This window comes from Balaenoptera acutorostrata, chromosome 15 (genome assembly GCF_949987535.1).
Source record: "Balaenoptera acutorostrata chromosome 15, mBalAcu1.1, whole genome shotgun sequence".
NCBI classification, from domain to species: Eukaryota; Metazoa; Chordata; class Mammalia; order Artiodactyla; family Balaenopteridae; genus Balaenoptera; species Balaenoptera acutorostrata.
The window spans coordinates 38690900-38708228 of NC_080078.1; the positions used below are offsets into that span (position 1 = coordinate 38690900).

Consider the following 17329-nt stretch of genomic DNA (forward strand, 5'->3'; position numbering starts at 1 on the left):
AGAGCCCGCTGGATCCCATGACCTGGCTTTGCTCCCACAGGTGGTCGGGCTGGTGACCAGGAAGGACCTCGCCAGGTACCGGCTTGGGAAGGGGGGCCTAGAGGAGCTCTCTCTGGCCCAGACGTGAGGCCCTGGCCCTGGCACCTCCCCCGGGGTGCCTGCCTCGCTCCCCAGGCAGCGGCGGATCCAGCGTCCTCCAGACCTCGGGGACAGCCCAGCCAGCGTGTGACACATGTGGTCTCTTCGTGTTCTCAGTGCTCCCCTCCCCCCCCGACCTCATTCCCTCACCCTCCAAGATTTCACACGCCAGCCTCCTGTTTCCTGACTTCGAGGAGTCAGTTTGTAGAACTGCTGTTCTCTTTCTGAGAGACCGCGAGTGTGCGTATGTATCTGCATGTGTGTGCACGTGTGACAGCTGGCAGGCTGGGCCCTGTGGGTCTGAGTACTGCAGCCCACAGGACGGGCCCATTGCCTGGAAGCAGTGCACCCTAAGCACCGCCAGCTGGAGGCCTGGGCGACTCGAGGCTGCAGCAGAGGCCTCTGGTCCTGTCTCTCTCAGCCCTCAGCTCAGTTTCCAGCCGTGAGATTTGGGGTCTGGGCAGGAACACAAGCTGGACTCATGAAGGCGAGGGCTCGGGGGAGCAGGACCACCTGGAGAGCAGACCCTGGAGCCGCACTCCCAGACACCAGTGCACCCTAAGCCACACCCACTTGGTGCAGTGGGCTCTGAGCCGGGGTCTGGGCCAAAGGGGAGAGCTGAGACCTTCCTGTGGGCCCGGATCCCCAAGTCTAGCCATGCCTCTATCACAGCACCCATGTGGACGGCACAGGGAAGGCGGGTCTTCTCAGCACACGGGGGCCCCACGGGCCACTGAGGACCCCCAGCCCCGAGAGATGTTCTGGGGCAGCTCTGCTTCCAGTGTTGGGGGCAGGTTGTTTCTGGGATGAGCTGGCAAGCCCAGAGCAGGGATACACCCCTCCCAGGCTGGGCAGTGCCAGATTTGGGATCCTATGTCCCCAGTGCCCCATGGGACTTTTTTTCTAAAGCGACTCACGTCCCCAGCCCACTTCTGTGATGAGGTCCGTGGATGCCTTTGTGGTAGGTTGGCGGGCGCTCCACCTGGGTTTTAGCCCCTTTCAAGGGGATGGGGCCTTGAAAGGCCTCTTCCTGGCAGGGGAGCCCTCCATGGGGGCACAGGGGTCTAAGTGTGGGGATCTGAATGGGAGAAATAAAGGAATTGTACCCAGACAACCGGTGCCAGCTTCTTGTTCCCACCCAGCGTGGACCACGGTCCAGTTTCCCAGGATTCACAGGCCCACTGGGGGGCGGGGCAACCCAGGATGCGGCCCTCCTTCATGTGTGGTGCAGGTGGGCAGTGCCCCAGTGGGGACACCCCTGAGAGGGAGATGCAGGCGAGAGGCTCAGGCACCCACAGGTGGGGAAGCACCTGTGGCCGCCCCACACCCATGGGAGGGAGGCTCCTGGCCACTGCATCCTTGTCCACATTGCTCCTGGGGCTGCTGCAGAGCCCTCGGGGAAGGCACTCTTTCCCTCCCCCTGCATCCTGGCCACCATCCTTGTCTGCAAGCTCAGGTGCACCCAAAACACGGGCCGCTCTGTCAGCACGCAGCCCTGCCTCACCCCTGCCCTGCTGGGCTCCAAGGTGTGTGGTGTGGCTGCGGGGCGTCGGGTTTCCTGGGCAAGGGGTTGCCTGTGAGACACTGACCTTGTCACAGGGAAGCCCCCCAACAGCCCTCGTGGGCGGGTCTGGGCAACAGTAGAGAGCAGGGCCACCTGGACGGGGTGAGGCACCCGAGTGTCAGTGCTGGCCTGAAGCAAGACAGCCCACAGCGCACCCGGCTTCAGGACCCGGCGTGGGGAGAGCGCAGGCACTGTGTTCTCAGCTGCTCAGGTGTTATGTGTTGAGGGGGTGATATTTTAGGACTGGGTTAAATAAAGCAGACTGCTAAAATTCACTCCACCTGTCTTTCTCGCTGAGGTTGCTCAAATCACCAGTGCAGCTGCTCTGTGGCCGGCACCCTCTCTCGGTGGCTCTGCTCACGCCATGTCCCCCTGTGGCACCCTGTGCCCTCGGCCTGGTTGCTGCGCTGGCTGTATTCAGCAGGTCCTGGGCTCCAGCCTCCCTGCTTGGGTTCTCTGACCAGAGGGCCAGTGATTGCTCCTGGGCCTCCCTCCCTTCCTGCCCAGGCCAGGGGGCTCCTGCCCGTGACAGGCCAGCAGCCACCCCTGCTGGCTGGCCAAGTGGTGCCCACTCAGATCCTTCCAAAAATGGGCAGTTGGGGAGGCCTTGACGGAATGGGAAAGCTGAGGGCTCAGGTTCCACCGGCAGTTGGGCCGTGAAGTCAGGAGGTTCTGGTGAGAAAAAGAAGGTTCCAGAAGAGCACCCGCTGCCCTGCCTACCTTGGTTTTGTCTTGGAAGGAGAGATGTGAGGGCAGAGCTACCACTTCACACCTCACATGCTCCTCCTGGATCCCAGAGCCTTCAGCTCTGACTTTTCCTGCCTCCCTCCGCCCTCCCCTCCCCCCTCCCCCAACCGCCCTGGGGTCCAGCTGTGGGCAGCCGTGGGGTGCTAGGCCCAGGGCTTCTTGGCAACGGCCAAAACCACAGGCAGGGCTGTCGGTAAAGCTATATCAGGTGAGTTGAGGCGGCGCTGGGAGGACCACCAGGCAAGAGCCTGCACGAGGGTCTGGGCCATGTGGGACGGCTTTGCTTCCTGACCCCCAGCTCTCCTCAGAGCCTAGGCGCTCCATCTGGAGCTGGCCAGGCAGGCACTGTCCCATTCCTGCTGCCCAATGCTGTGTCCTCAGGTGGGGCCCTGGACCTTTCTGAGCCTGAGCTTCCTACATGGACAGTGAGAGCTGGGCCTCGCTGTGGGACCCAGCGGGATGAGCCACGGTGAGCTCAGTGGGCGCACTCAGCAAGGTTTTGGGTCCCTGTTACCCTGGGCTCCATTTGCGAGCATCTCCCCCCATTGGCTCTAAAGGCAAACCCCAAGGTACCTTCTTATAGAGCCAGCAGACAGCAACCCCTCATCAGGGACCTCGCCACCCTCCCAGCCGGGCACCATCACCCCGGAGGACCTGGAGCTCCTCCTGGAGGAAGGGCTGGCCAGCTCCGAGCCCTTGAGTCTGGAAGAGATCTCAGAGAGATATGAGTCAATTTGCCTGCCTTCCACCGCTTCGGTCACAGAGCAGGACACCCCCAAGCGCTGGAAGCAGCTGAAGCAGTGGTGAGCCCCTTGGGGACCAGGGGCGGGGGAGCCACGTAGTCAGTGCCCCGCACATGCAGCCGACACAGCCCGTTCCTCACCCCACCAGGGTGGCCGACCTGCAGGCCGAGGTGGTGTTGCTGCGGGGACACAAGGCCTGCTGCGAGCACACCACGCTGAGCCTGCTGCAGGAGCTGCTGCAGGTGCACGCCTGCTTGCAGCTGCAGGACTCAGAGCTGAAGAGGCTGCAGCAGGCGGCTCAGGCCCCCGAGAAGGAGGCTCTCCAGGTGGGACGCGTCGGCTGGGAGGCGGCATCCCCGGGTGTCAGGGCAGCTGTTTCCTGGACCCTGAGCCCCACTCAGCCCCTGCTGCTCAGGCCAGGGCCTCGGGTCCCACTCTGTGGGCCCCCGTGTCCATGCTGGTCGAGCTGGGAGGGCCTCTGGCCTGCACTCAGCTCACCCCTCCACCTTGCAGTTCCCCAGCCTGCAGAACCAGAACCAGATGCAGACCCTGAACAAGAGGTACCCCTGCACCCTTGGAGCAGGCTTAACAGGAGGGAGAGGGGCTTTGGGGAAGCAGCGGCTGCTGCCAGGCCAGCCTGGGCATCAGCCCCTGGCTTTTGTTGCCTCCAATTTGGTATCTTGCTCAGGTAAGCAAACACATCCACAGCCCAACTCCAGAAGGTCAGGTTGCTGGAGCCCGGCAGGCTGTGGAGCCTGGGAAAGGGGCAGAAGGCTTGCTGCTGGGCCCCTTGGCTGAACCCCCACCCCAAAGGCTGCCCAGCCTGCTCCTGGCTGCCAGGAGGTGGCAGGGCAGGCCCCAGGCAGAAGCAGTTCTTGTGTGCCAGGCTGGTGGAGGTCCGGGAGGCCCTGACCCAGATCAAGAGGAAGCAGGCGCTCCAGGACTCTGAGCGGAAGGGCGCCGAGCAGGAGGCCAGCCTTAGGTGGGCCCCTCAGGAAGCTGTATCTGGACCCGCCGAGGGGTCGTGTGGGAGTCCTCAAGGAGGGCAGGTGACCCTCCAGCCCAGGGTCCCCACCCCCTCCCCTTCCCCGTCAGTCATGCTCACGGGGAGCCTAGCTCTCTCTGTCCCAGGTGGGGACACAGAGTGGGCTTCTGGCCTCTCTGTGTGTTTACCCGGGCAGGGTTGGACCTCCTGCTAGGTCAGCCTGGGCCCCCCGGATGCAGGCCTGGCCTGAAAAGGATTTGGTGTCCAGGGCCCCACCAGCCTCCCTGAGGCTCCCCATCAGGCCTCTGGCCGACTGGGCTGCTGTGACCTGCAGCCGTTGCCCCTAGGTTGTCTGAGCTGACCGAGAAGCTGAAGCAGGAGGAAAGGGACCGGGAGGTGACCTGTGGGGCCCTGCAGAAGAGCCAGGAGGAGGCCAGCCAGAGGATGGACCATGAGGTGGCCAGGATGCAGGTACCCGGGAGGCCAGGGGCAGGCCCAGGCAGGGCTCTGGCATCAGCAGCCAGCAAGCTGCCAGCAAGACGGTCTGTGCAGGAGACCCCCAACTCTCCCCATCCCACATCTTCTCCACTGCTGGGGTCTTCCTTCACCCCAGCTCTCCTTTTGGCTCCGTTCACGTGTTTGGACCTGGTGGCCGACCCCCAAGTCCTACACTGTCCACTACGGTGGCCATTGGCCGCGGGTGGCTCTGTATGTTGCAATTTAAAACTCAGTTCCTTGGTCACACGAGCCACATCGCAGTGCTCTGTGGCTACCTGTGGCTGGTGGCTGCCGATTTGGCTGTGCTGAGGTGGAGTGCGTCCTCCATCACAGAAAGTCCATCATTAGCACGAGTGCCATTGCGGCCACTGCTCCCCTTCCCCATGTGATCAGCACCCAGATCAAGAAATAGAATCTCATAGCCTGAGGCCCCTTCCTTGGCCATTTCCAGCTTCAATGCTTCCCTCCGTGCAAAGTGGAAGTCCCTTCCTGAAGACATGTCTTCCGGTGGCCCTGCTCCCGGGCTGGTGTGTGTGGCCTAGAAGGTGGGGCAGGGGCCAGGGTGGGGCGCCTCTGGACCCAGCCTCTTCAGCTCTGCAAATAGAGACCAGGGACTGTGCCGCGTCCCCAGCTGCTGCCCTCATAGCTCAGCTGCCCAGCTCCATGCGTGCCCCTCCCGCTGCCCTGTGGGAAGCTGGTGCCTTGGCTCCATCGAGAGGCAGAGGCCCAGGCAACATCGGGGCCCGGGATCCCCGATGCCTGGCTGGGCCGCATCTCCCCAAGTGCGCCCTGGGGCTGGGGTCAGCGCCCTGCCACTGCTGCCTGGTTTTGTGAATAAAGTTTTATCGGCACATGGCCATTCGTTTACTGTTGCCCACGGCTGCTTTTGCACTGGAACCACAAAGCTGAGGGGTTATGACAGAGATCCTGTGGCGCATAAACGCCAAACCTCTGCCTTCTGGTTCTTCACAGAAACAGCCGAGCCCTGCTCCGGGTCACCCTGCGTGGGGCAGGGAGGCTGGTGGGGGCTAAGGGCACACCTGCTCTGGGCTGTGGGCAGCCCTCCCGGCCCTAGGACTTGTGGCCGTGGAGAGGGTGCCTCGTGCCTGTGGGCCTAGACCCCCGTCTCCTGCATCCAGACCCTTGGTGCAGCAGGAAAGGAGCTGATGGAGGGAGAAGAGAGAAGGGGTCCCACCCTGGGCCTGGAGGGCAAGGGCAGACAGTATGTGTATGCACACGTGTGAACGGGGATGTGCACACGTGCATGAGTGTGTGTTCATGTGTGAGCGTGTGCTCACATGTACACTCAGCCTCCTTGCCCGGGGCTCCTGGCAGGGGTATGATCCCATGGCTGCTCTGCCGCCTCCCCTGGTGGGATCTGGCAGTCACTGTGAGGACCATGTGTGTCCTGGGCCCGTGGAGCGTGGCCTTCAGACCCTTCACAGCCCTTGCGCCTGGCTCTCTGGGACATATGGCCCTTGCCTGCCCTGCCTTCCTTCCTGAGGAAGGTGTGATGGGCCCACCCCTGCAGGGCACACGGGACCAGGGTCCCCTCCGACAGAGATGGTTGGGCAGGAGAACAGCAAGTCCCTGATGGCACTGTGGGTATGGGGATGGGCGAGGGGGACGCCCATGGGGAGGTGCACGGTGACCATGTGGCCCCCACTCCACAGGCCCAGATGACCAAGCTCAGGGAGGAGATGAGCCTCCGCTTTCTCAAGAGGGAGGCCAAGCTATGCAGCTTCCTGCAGAAGAGCTTTCTGGCCCTGGAGAAGGTAGGTGCCTGCCGACGGCAGGGCAACCAGTCCCCCTCTCCCCAGCTCACGGCGGGCGGGGTCTCCCCGCAGAGGATGAAGGCCTCAGAGAGCGCACGGCTGCGGGCGGAGAGCAGCCTGCGGGAGGAGCTGGAGAGCAAGTGGCAGCAACTCCGGGAGCTGGACGCAGAGCGCACGCGGGCCCTGCAGGGGCAGAGGCAGGTGGGTGGCATGGCGGGCACGGGCACGGGCGGGGCCCCGGCTGGAGCTGGGCAGGTCTCAGGCTGCCTCTGCCCGGCAGCAGGAAGAGTGCCACCTCCTGGAGCAGTGTCGGGGCCTGGACAAGGTTGTGGTCCAGCTGACCGAGTTCGTGCGTCAGAACCAAGCATCGCTGAGCCACATCCTGCTGGCCGAGCAGAAGGCCTGGTGGGTGTCTGAGCGGGGCCTCAGGCAGGGCAGGTGAGAATGGCCCTGCTCCCCTGACCCCAACGTCCTGAGCCTGGCTCGAGGCCCAGTGGGGTGCCCTGGGGCAGAGAAGCTGCCCTTTAGTGGGGGGCTCCCATCCCTCCCAGAGCCTGTCCCTCGCGGGGGAGCTCTGAGTGGCAGCGGTGGACACAGCCCCGTCTCGGTGGTCCCTGTGATGACCCTCATCCTCTCCCTGGGGGCACCTGTAAGGTTCTGAAGCCAGTAGCCGGGCTCGCTGCCCTGGCCCAATGCCAAGGGGTGGGCCAGCCTTGGCTGAGGGACAGTCTCTCTCAGTGGCACCCACCCCCAGGGATGCTAAGGGGCAGCTGGAGAACAGCCGGGCCGGGGAGCTGGCTACCTACCTGCAGGAGAGCCTGGAGGCCATGCAGCTGGCCAGCGAGCTGGCCCAGCAGGAGATGCACAGTGCCCTGGAGCTGGTGAGGCGGCAGGGCCAGGGCCGGGCCCGCAGGGTTCCCCGCCTATGCAGGCAGTACACTCAGCCCAGCCTCCCACAGCTCCGAGAGAAGAGCCAGGCCCTGGAGGTGTCCGTGGCTGAGCTGGTCAGGCAGGTGAAGGACATGAGTGACCACTTCCTGGCCCTGAGCTGGAGGCTGGACCTGCAGAAGCAGACGCTGAGCCTGAGGCTGTGCGAGGTGAGTGCACAGAGCAGCCCGGGGAAGCCGCACCTAGATGGGAGGGGTCCTGCTGCCCCTCAGGGCGGCGGATCCCAACCCACCCAACAGCTGTCCACAAGGCCCAGGGCCCCAACCACACGGGTTCTCCACTGAGTGACCAGCAAAGCAACCTACACCTTTGGGTTCTTTTTGCTCTTTTTCTAACAGCTTTATTGAGGTTCAGTGCACACACCAAACAATTCCCCCTTTCAAAGTGTGTACTTCCGTGGTTCTTTGTGTATTCAGAGTCGTACAGCCACCACCACAATCACTTTTAGAACTTTTCCATCCCCCCAAAAGGAAACCCCGTGCATTAGAGGTCCCAGCCCCTGGCAAACACTGGTCTGCTTTCCGTCTCTCTGGGTTTGCCTGTGCTGGACATTTTGTATAAATGGAATCAAATGCTCTGTGGCCTTTTGTGAGCTTCTCTCGCTGAACGTTCCATGTTTGAGGTTCATCCACTTTGTGGCATGTGTCAGTGCTCCTTTCCTTTTTATGGCTGTCACATTTCACTGTGTGGATGGACCATAGCTTATCCATTTGTCAGCTGATGGACACTGAGCTGGTGTCCTTCTGATGCCCTTAGTGCTGCCGTGAACACAGGTATACACCCTTTGGCAGCGGGGCTGGGTCCCCCATCCTGGGCGTGTAGGCCGGCTGCCTGTTCTCTGTCGCTGCCGACTCACAGGCAGCTGGGTCTGGCTCAGGGGAGGGAGTGAAGCCAGGCCTTCTTAGGGATGTGGCTCTGCTCAGCCTGGTGCCCTGCCTGGGAGGACCGGGGCACCCAGACTATGCCAGGCCAGGCCACCCGGGCTGTGTCCGGTCAGTGTGGACATGCTCCGAGTTGAGGCAGGGGCCCTGTGCCCTCCAGGAGCTCTGCTGCGTGGGTCTGGCCATCTCGGGTCTGACTATGGCTCCAGTGGGGCCAGTCTGTCTGCCTGTCCACCCTCCCTCTCTGGGCGGGTTCCAGCCCTCACTGGTGTCCGTGCCCCAGGTACAGAGTGAGTGGGGAGTTGCAGAGCAGCGATGGCAGGAAGGCCTGGCCCGGTGTCGAGAGGAGGCCGAGGCGCATCTACGGGAGGTGCAGCAGAGAGTGGACATCCTGCCCCAGCAGGTGGGTGAGGGCTGGGGTGGCCTCCCCCTCCCCGCTGTGCCCACCCTGAGCCGCCCACCGGCTCCGCATTTTAGATAGAGGCCATCGCCGACAGGTGCATCCTTCACAAGAGTGACTCAGACCTCAAGATCTCCACCGAGGCCAAAGCCAGGTGAGGCCCCCGGCTCCCTGTCACAGCCTGGCAGGACCTTCAGGGACTGGGCTGGTCCCACCGCAGGAGGGCACAGCCATCTCAGAACGACCCTGCTGCTTCACAGGGCTTCCTGACAGTGGTCCATCCTCCCCAAGCCCCTGCACCTGTGGCAGCCCTGACCCCTCCCCACCCCAGGCCTGGCCCAGATTTGGGCTTGGCCCCGCTTTGGGCTTGGCCCCTGCTGGGGGCAGCCTTTCACTCTGTCACCTGCTGGGGACCCCCCAGTGCCCACTGGCGGGGCGGCAGTGCCAAGCACCCTATGCTCTGCCCAGGGCCTCCTCCCTCCAGCTGCCCCACCCCCCAGATGCCCCCCAGAGCCCGGCAGCCCCGGCCTCCTGTGCTCACAGAGAGTTCGAGGACGAGGCCATGAGGCAGGAGCTGGCTGCTCTGCTGTCCTCTGTGCAGCTGCTCAGAGAGGGCAACCCCGGGTGGAAGATCGCCGAGATCCAGGGCAAGCTGGCCACGGTACCCCTGGGCCCCTGGGCCTGGCACACTGGGCGGGGGGCGGTTGGGGGCTGGCTCAGACAGGGGCAGACCTCCCCCAACCCAGGGAGGCTCAGATGCAGGACACCCCCCTGGGAGTGTGGGGGGCGAGGCTCATGGAACCAGCCGTCCTGCTGGGTGGCTCTGCACATATCAGCCTCTGGAAGTACCAAGTTGGGGCTCCTGTCTGGAGCCCCCAGATGCTGAGGTGCATCCGCAGTCAGTGAAAAGAGCAGCCCTGAGTTCTGGCCGGGTCCCGCCTTGTCATCGGGCTGAGTGATGCGGCCGGCTCCCACTGAGGGGTGAGGACCCATGTGTTGGAGGCCGGCTCCTGCCACGAGTGATTAGGGCGGGGGCCGCCCCCAGGTCTGCAGACTTCCTGCGTCTGTGCCCACGAATGGGGGCCGTGTTTAGTTTCAGAACCAAATGATGAAGTTGGAAAGCAGCATCCAGGACAACAAGACCATCCAGAATCTCAAGTTTAATACAGAAACCAAGCGGGTGAGAGGTGGCCCCTGAACTGGGCCCTGGCCGTGCCCCCGCCCCCCCGACCCAAGCTCCAGGGCTTACCAGGCCCTGTGGGTGGGCCGCCTTTCTCTGTGCAGAGCCTGACTCCCAGCTGCCCTCACCACCCCCAGCCTGGCCACCCCCTAGCTTTTTGGTCTGCCCAGCCGTCTGTCTGCGTGTCTGGCCCAATCAGAGTTTCCGGGCAGATAAGGCCCAGCCTAGCCCAGAGGGAGATAAATCCCGTTGGCTGTCCCGCCCCTCTGGTCTGATTCCTGCGTCCACAGCGCACAGAGGAGATGGCCACTCTGCGGTCAAGCGTGATGCACCTGTGGAGCGAGGAGGGCCCCTGGGCCCTGACGCTAGGCAGCAGGAGGGTCCTCATGTCCCTGGTGAGGCAGCAGTTCTTCATCAAAGACGTGGCCCCTGACGAGGTGGTCCCCGTGAACCACTGGGGCGTGTATCAGGCCGTGAGGTGGGCAGCGGGGAGCCGCCTTCCAGAGCCCCCTCCAGGCCCCGGTTCGGGGCTGGGCGGACCCCGAGGGCAGTGGGCGGAGGCAGGGTCCAGGCCGTGAGCCGTGTCTCTGGGCAGGTGGCTGCAGTGGAAAGCGGTCCTCATGAAGCTGGTGGCCCGGCGGAGGCCGAGGGCGGTCTGGGAGAAGCCCCTCGGCTAGAAGCCCGACCACTAGCTTTCGTCCCTGCCCCTTTCCCAGAAATAAACATGCCCGCCCCACGCCTGTCAGAGACTGGAGTTCCCTCCAGGGGTTCAGGAGGCCCTGGGCAGGGGAGTGGCCAAGAGGACCTTCCCTAGACTCCCAGAACCCCTGCTCCTGTCCTGGCTGCTGAGCCCCAGGCCCCACCGCTCCCCAGGGCCTCCCACCCACAGGCACTGCGGCCCAAGCCCCACCCGGAGCCAACAGCACGTTAGCTTGGCCACTCAGACGGTGACCCCCTTCCTGCCCCTCCAAGAAAGCCCTCACCCCCATGGTAGCTGGCCCTGCCACCTGCCGCAGGTGCCACGAGGAGGGGCCACCCTGGGGCCAGCTGAGCGGGCAGTGTGGCGGGCTGCCCTTCACCACTGACTGGAACTTTGGGGGCTGGTCCTTGAGGAAATGTGGCTTGCCCACTGCCAGCGTGTAGACGCCCTGAGCCCACTGCCTCCAAGAGGCTGCAGCTCCTGCCCCATCCTCCCTCCTGTGGGTAGAGCTCTTGGGTGGCCCCTGCCCATTCCCTGCCCTGGCCTGGGAAGTCCCTACCTGAGCTGATTTGTCCTCTGGTGGCTGCCCTGATTGGAGGTCCCCGAGGGCTCCTTTCAGGACAAGGACAGCAATAAGGAGAGTCGGACCCTTGTTGCCCTCAGCTCACCCCCACTGATCCTTGCTCAATCGCTAGGCCTCGGCCAGTTGCACCCCCTCCAGGGCCTGGCCCCCCCAGCCCAGCAACTCGGGGCCGGCCTCTGCCGACCAGCTGGCCAGCAGGTCGCTGAAGTCAGGCGTGCCGGGGTGCAGCAGACCCAGGGGGCTGGGTGCCGGCTCCTTCCAGAAGGAGGGGGGAAGCTTCCTTTGGGTCATGGGGGTGATGTGGCCATACTTCTTCTCCAGCCTGAGTCGGCGGCCGGCCGCAGCCCTGGGCCCCGAGTACTGCCGCAGCCCGTAGTCGAAGAGCTCGGCCAGGGGTCCCAGCGGCTGCGGCCCTTCCCCACCGAGGCCCGGCCCGCACGCCTGCCCCTCAGGGGCCCCAGGGGAGCAGACCCCGGGCTCAGTGGCCTCGTTGTCTTCTGGGGCCTCACCCTGGGCCAGGCGCACCAGGTTGGCGCAGGAGAGCTCCCTGGCTGAGCTGCTGGCCGTGTGGACATCAGCGTAGATGTCGCAGGTGTCGGGGTCCTGCCCCCGGTCCTTGTGGCCAAAGTACCGCTGGATGTCGCCACTGATGAGCTCGGAGAACCGCAGGAGCTGCAGCGGCGTCTCTGGGCCACTGGGGTCCAGAGGGGCCACTTCTGGGGCCCAACCTGAGCTCTGGGGGGCCAGGCTGTGGCCCTCTGGCCCCTCGACTTCCAGCTCCTCTTCCGCATCCTCCTCCTCCTCCTCCTCCTCCTCCTCCTCAGAAGTGTCTAGGGGCTCCGGGTCTGAGGGCAGGAAGGGCCCGTGGGACGGCAGAGGCAGCCGGAAGTCACAGAGAGGCCAGATCACGCCCGCGGCCATCTCTCCGCCGAGCTTCTGGGGGCTCTCAGGCAGTGGGCGCTAGCTGGGGAGGGAGGCGGAAAGGGGACAGGTTAGCGGTCAGGGCCCGCAGCCCTCCTAGGGGAATAGTCACTGCAGGCTTGGGGCGGGTGCTGAGCTCAGAGGCAGATGACATTTGGAGAGATGGAGGTGGTGGGCACTGTGGGCGGGGGGGCGTGGCAGGGGTGAGCTGCAGGGTGCAGGCCTCAGTCACCCGCCAGAGGAGGGTACATCCTGTCCTGTAGGGAGGGTGGCTGACAGTGCTGTTGGAATAGTGACTCGGAGAGAGAGAAGCAGGGCAGGTGGGAAGGGAGCCGGCCCAGGGGCTGGGCTTCGAGCAGGTTTGGGGCCTGGAGAGCAGAGCCCTCATCCCAGCTCAGGGTCGCTGTAGCTCTTGATAAACAGGCTTGTTGATGTAGATTCTGCCCAGGTGCAGGGTGGTGGGGGACTCCCTTGGCACGCCCCCTCCCTGAGTGTCTGTGGTTGGCAGGGTCCCTCTGTGCCTGAAGTACCCATGCTGAGCCCGGGAGCCGGGCCTGGCTGCCTCGACCTGGGTGCTCTGGCCCTTGCAGTTTTGGGGGCTTCAGAGGCTTCAGGGGCTGTGAGAGTGAGCTCCGGGGGTCTTCGGGGGAGGGCAGAGCCATTTCTCTGTCCCCACAGTCGCAGGCTTCCCCGTGCTCCCTGTCGGGGGTGGGGGGCGGTGGTGAGGTCACCTCTAGCATCTCTAACCTGGAGATGGGTCGGGGGGCTGGCAGGACCGGAGAGGGGGTGGGATTAGGGGAGCTGATTGTGAATGTGGGAGGCCGCCCCCAGAACAGGGACCCAGCTCCTCCACTGCAGGGAGGCAGGTGGGCCAGCCCTTGGACCAGGAGGCCTTCTAGCGGGAGCCCTGCGCAAGGGGGAGGAAGAAAGGGAAGGGGGGTTAGAGAGAAGGGGGGGCTCCCAGCTTCAGGAAACCACTCCCCATGTGGGGGGAGGGGAGGGAAGTCCACAGGCCGCCCTCAGAGTCAGGGGGGCCTCTCGGACCTCCCCCTCCTCCCTCCCATCACGCTCTGCAGTTCTAGGGCCCTTCTTCTCTGTTGGGGTGAACCGTGGCCCCAGCGTTGGGCGTGGGCATGGCCGCTGGTGGGGAGCCAAGACTCAGGTGCCCTCCTTTCCCTGGCCGTCCCACCTCGATGACCCAGCTCCGCTCAGCCCTGCTGTTGACCCCTCCCCGTGGGTGGGTGGTCCCCAAAGACCACCAGGGCAGAGGAACCCACAGCCTTCCCAGGACCTCCGCCACCAGCACCCTCCCGCCCGCCGCCCAGCCTGGCTCCTACCTGCCGAGGCCTGCGGCTCCTACCTGCCGAGGCCTGCAGCTCCCGCTGGGCAGGCCCACCTCCACCTGGGCTCAAGCATTTATAGCCAAGCTCTGTGGCTGGCCGGGCTGGCAAATATTTGGTGACTGCATTGTCATCGCAGACTGGGCAAATAGAGCCCGTTTGCTTTAGCGCCCGGCAACCAGGGCCCCGCTGGGGGAAGCCTCAGCCTGCCCGGGGGACCGTGGAGTGTTTGCCGCTCGCCCAGCTGGCTCACACCCGGGGCCGAGGACCCTTATCTCCGCCGCTGATTGGGGCCCCGACCAAGCCTTGTCAAATAGGCGGAAAATTAAATTTCATGCTATTTTGACTCCTGGAGTAGCCTTCTCTAGAGGACATCCTGCTTCTGCAGTGCTCTGGGTGAACAGGCTCTGAGCCAGCAGCAGGACCTGGGAAGCCCCAGGAGGGCCAGGGACCACCAGTCAGGGCCCAGGTGGTGGGTTTATGCAGGTGGGGACCCCGGAGCCCCTGCCCAGCCCCCTCCTGCCACTTCCCACTGTTCCAGAGCTGCAGGTGCATTTGCAACAAACCCCATTGAATCACTGCTCCCCCAAGGGCTTCGTCCCCACGTCCAGGCTGAGGTGACACCCCCCTTCTCTGGCTTCTTTTTTAGCTCCTGTGCCTTCCCCTAAGGGGCTTAGTGGCCCCTCCAGCCCCGTGGGTCCTGCCCGGGGGCATCCTCACTGTGGTTACCACCCATCATTACAGCCCCTTCACCATGAGTCCCATGAGTCCAGTCCAAGTTTCCCCGTCCCCGGAAACCGACCTCGGCCACAGCCACAGTTCTGTCCTGATACCCTGGGGTCTGATGACACTTGCCAGGTCCTGGTTGTGGGTCAGCCCTGCCCCAGCCTTAGCCAGCCTCTCTCTGACAGCCAAGACCTGGGGGAGGCTGGGGGTTGGGGTCCCCGGTGGCTCCCCAGGACTGCTGGGACCCCAGAATCCCTCTCTGCCCAGATACGGCCCCTGCCCCTCTGCCAGCCCAGGGAGCGCCCACAATGACCTGCCCAGGACCCAGGGCTGGACCTCAGCAGCTGTCCTGGCTGTAGCTGCAGTGCCCACTGCTGCCTATCGGGAACAGCCAGGGCCGGGGTCTGGGAAGGGGCTGGAGACCGGCCGGGCTGGGGTCAGCCCCGCAGGGTGGGGCCTCAGGGGCCCGAGGGAAGTGCTGGGCACAGGGGCTGGGCTGAGGAAGGCGAGATGCAGCCCTGTCATGGAGAAGGTCCTGGCCTTTGTGGCCAGACGGGGGGCTTCACGAAGGAGGTGGTTTGCAGGTGCTGATGGGGCAGGTGCTCACCCAGCCAAGCCGGGGGAAGTACAGGTGTTCCAGCAGAGGGGACAGCCTGGAAAGGAACCAGATCGCGAGGAGCTGGCACCCCTGTGGTCGGCTGAGTGATGGCCCCAAAGATGTCCACACCCTGATCCCTGGGAATTGCGTTGTCACCCCACTTGGCAAAGGGACCCAGTGGAGGTGACTGAGGTAAGGACCCTGAGATGGGAGATGGCCCTGGATTATCCAGTGGGCTTGTGTGTCACAGAGGGAAGCAGGAGGGTCTGAGTGGGGGTGGGGGCAGTTGTGGCGATGGAAGCAGAGGGTCACTGCTGGCTTTGAAGGTGGAGGGGCTGCAAGCCAAGGAATGGAGCAAGCTCTAAAATCCGGAAAACAAGGAGATTCTCCCCTGGAGCCTTCGGGGCGCAACCCTGCAGACACCTTGATTTGAGGCCAGGGAAACCCACTTGGGACCTCGGTCCTCCAGGACTGCACAACAAATCAGTGTTGTTTTAAGCCACTCAGTTTGTGCTCCCTGTTTCAGCAGCAACAGGAAGCCCAGAGCTGGAAGCGTTGGCTGGAAAGTGGGGTGGGTGGCACACAGGACCTCCTGGCCTGGCCCTGGAGCTCGGACCTTCCTCCCTGTACTGGGAGCCAAGTCGGCCAGGGCCTCAGCTCTTCCCAGCATCACTGGAACCAAATCGCAGAGTGGCAGTGGGGCTTTTGCAGGAAAGAGGCCCCAGGGTGGTTTTCACCCCCCACCCCACAGGCCCACTTTTCCATCCTGGCCTCTGCCTCAGGCTCCCAGTCAGTGGAACTGGGGCTGTGGAAGGGGCTCTGGGTCCCAAGAGTGACCCAGCGAGGTGTCCATTCGTGCCAGCTGTGGGAAGACTGTCCACAGACAGCCAGACTCTTGTCCTCCGGTGGCAGAATCCCAGTGCTTTTTTCTGCCTGACCAGAGACAAGGAGGAAACCCCAGTCTAGGATGGAGAGTTCTAGAGTTCGGGAGAACCCAGAGCAGTCAGGTGTTTGGGGAGAGGAACCTCAGCAGCACAGTGTGGGGTGGGCCTTTGGACACAGGAGGCCTGAGACCAGAGACTTGGGGAGGGTGCCACTGCACCAGTCCTAGCGATCAACGATGGGGCCTAACAAGGCACAGTGTGTGGAGGTGAGGGTGGGAGACAGGCATGAGAGGGATTCAAGAAGCAGATCTTGGGTCTTAATGGAATTACCCCCTTCCTTGCCCCTCCTGAGTCAGAGCCATGCTCAAGATAGACACAGGAGTCTGGTGGGTGGAGGCTGAACTCCAGCTTTTGTTACAGGTGAGGCTGGGCTGGGTTATGGCAGCCAGGGGGACCCTGGGTAGGTGGAGAGACGCACTTTCCCAGAATCACTGCCCACAAGTGTCCAGCCAGTATTGGGTGGCCAGCCAGTGCCAGGCCAAGTGGCATGGGTGTCCCAAGTCCCCTGTGCCCATGGGGGCTCCTGGGTGGGGCTGGGGGCTGAGGCACTCAGGCTGCCAGGCTTGGGGCCTGAGCATATGCCCTGGCATCTGCTCCCAGCCAGGCCCCCATTGTGGGCAGCATGGGGCCTTCAGAGCTCTGTGCCCACCCTGCCCCCACCAGCCCCCACCCCTGCTGTCAGGCCTCAGCCCCTGGGATAAAGGCTCTGCCTTTCCAAAGGTGGTGGCCCTGCCTGTCCCCATGCACCCCATATTGATCTTCCCAGGGAAAATCAATAGCTCCAATATGTCAGCTCTCAAGTGGCGCTACAGTAAATTACTCCCGCCATCAGGCACACAAGGGCTGCAGCCTCCCTCCCATTAGTGGGACATTAGTCCTCGTGTGAGGTTTCTCTGTGTGCTTTGAGATAATGAAGCCTGAGGTGTTGGTTTATGCCTCTGGGAGGAGGGGGACCTTGGACAAGAGCGGCATCGCTGGCAGTGCTGGGCACCTGTCACCCAGTGCCCTGCCGAGACTGCTGGGGTCAGGAAGGGGAGGGCCCTGGAGACACCAGGCCACTGGCTGCATCTGGCTGTGGCTTTTCCCACTCTGGGCTCCACTGCATCAGAGGGTCAAGCAAACCACAGCATTTGGGGCTGTTGTCGCCCTCCAGCCAGAGGCTGCCAGGGACACACGTGTCACTGAACAAGGTGGGTTTAAGCAAGGGAGAATTCACAGCCCGGAACGTGGGTGTCTCAGGAGGCGGGCGTTAGAAAGGGCTCTGGGTTCAGCCATTGTTGGGTGAGGGGCTCTGCTCTGGGCTGTGTGCTGTCAGCAAGCAGGGTAAGTGTGACTGGGCATCTGTATCAGTCTCCAGGGGCTGCCATAACAAAGGACCACCAACTGGTGGTTTAAAACAACAGAAGTTACTTTCTCACAGTTCTGGAGGCCAGAAATCTGAAACCATGAAGGCTCTGGGGGAGAATCTGTTCCAGGCCTTTCTCTTAGCTTCTGGTGTAGCCAGCAGTCCTCTGCGTTCCTTGGCTGGTGGCCGCATCACTCCAGTCTCTGCCTGCCTCTTCACATGGCCTGCTCCCCTGTGCGTCTCTGGGTCTTTTTTCCTCTTATAAGGACATCATTTAGGGCCCACCCTATCCATTATGACATAGTTTTAACTA

The 17329-nt window shown here is 63.5% G+C and overlaps 3 protein-coding genes across 7 annotated transcripts in view; 2 read left to right on the plus strand and 1 right to left on the minus strand.

The window, feature by feature from the left end:
- The window catches only part of CLCN7 (chloride voltage-gated channel 7), a 29160-nt gene extending 27917 nt beyond the window's left edge, over window positions 1–1243 (plus strand). For all 5 annotated transcript variants that reach the window (XM_057529511.1, XM_057529510.1, XM_057529508.1 and 2 more), the window contains one exon: window positions 41–1243. In XM_057529511.1, coding sequence (XP_057385494.1) covers window positions 41–127 — 87 coding nt within the window. In that variant the 3' untranslated portion in view covers window positions 128–1243. The remainder of the gene's footprint in view (window positions 1–40) is intronic.
- Window positions 1244–1341: 98 nt separating this feature from the next.
- Window positions 1342–10948, plus strand: CCDC154 (coiled-coil domain containing 154). Its single transcript, XM_007181981.2, has 18 exons — window positions 1342–1369; window positions 2831–2918; window positions 3007–3252; window positions 3341–3518; window positions 3706–3752; window positions 4079–4174; window positions 4525–4648; window positions 6349–6450; window positions 6523–6651; window positions 6734–6855; window positions 7205–7331; window positions 7410–7547; window positions 8563–8682; window positions 8757–8833; window positions 9223–9340; window positions 9773–9859; window positions 10150–10337; window positions 10455–10948. Exons 1-18 carry the CDS (start codon window positions 1342–1344, stop codon window positions 10534–10536), a joined length of 2097 nt encoding a protein of 698 aa, XP_007182043.2. The 3' UTR covers window positions 10537–10948.
- A 302-nt stretch (window positions 10949–11250) lies between these two features.
- On the minus strand, window positions 11251–12063 carry PERCC1 (proline and glutamate rich with coiled coil 1). The gene has a single exon (XM_028166430.2). It carries the CDS (start codon window positions 12061–12063, stop codon window positions 11251–11253), a length of 813 nt encoding a protein of 270 aa, XP_028022231.2.
- Between the last annotated feature and the right edge of the window lie 5266 nt (window positions 12064–17329).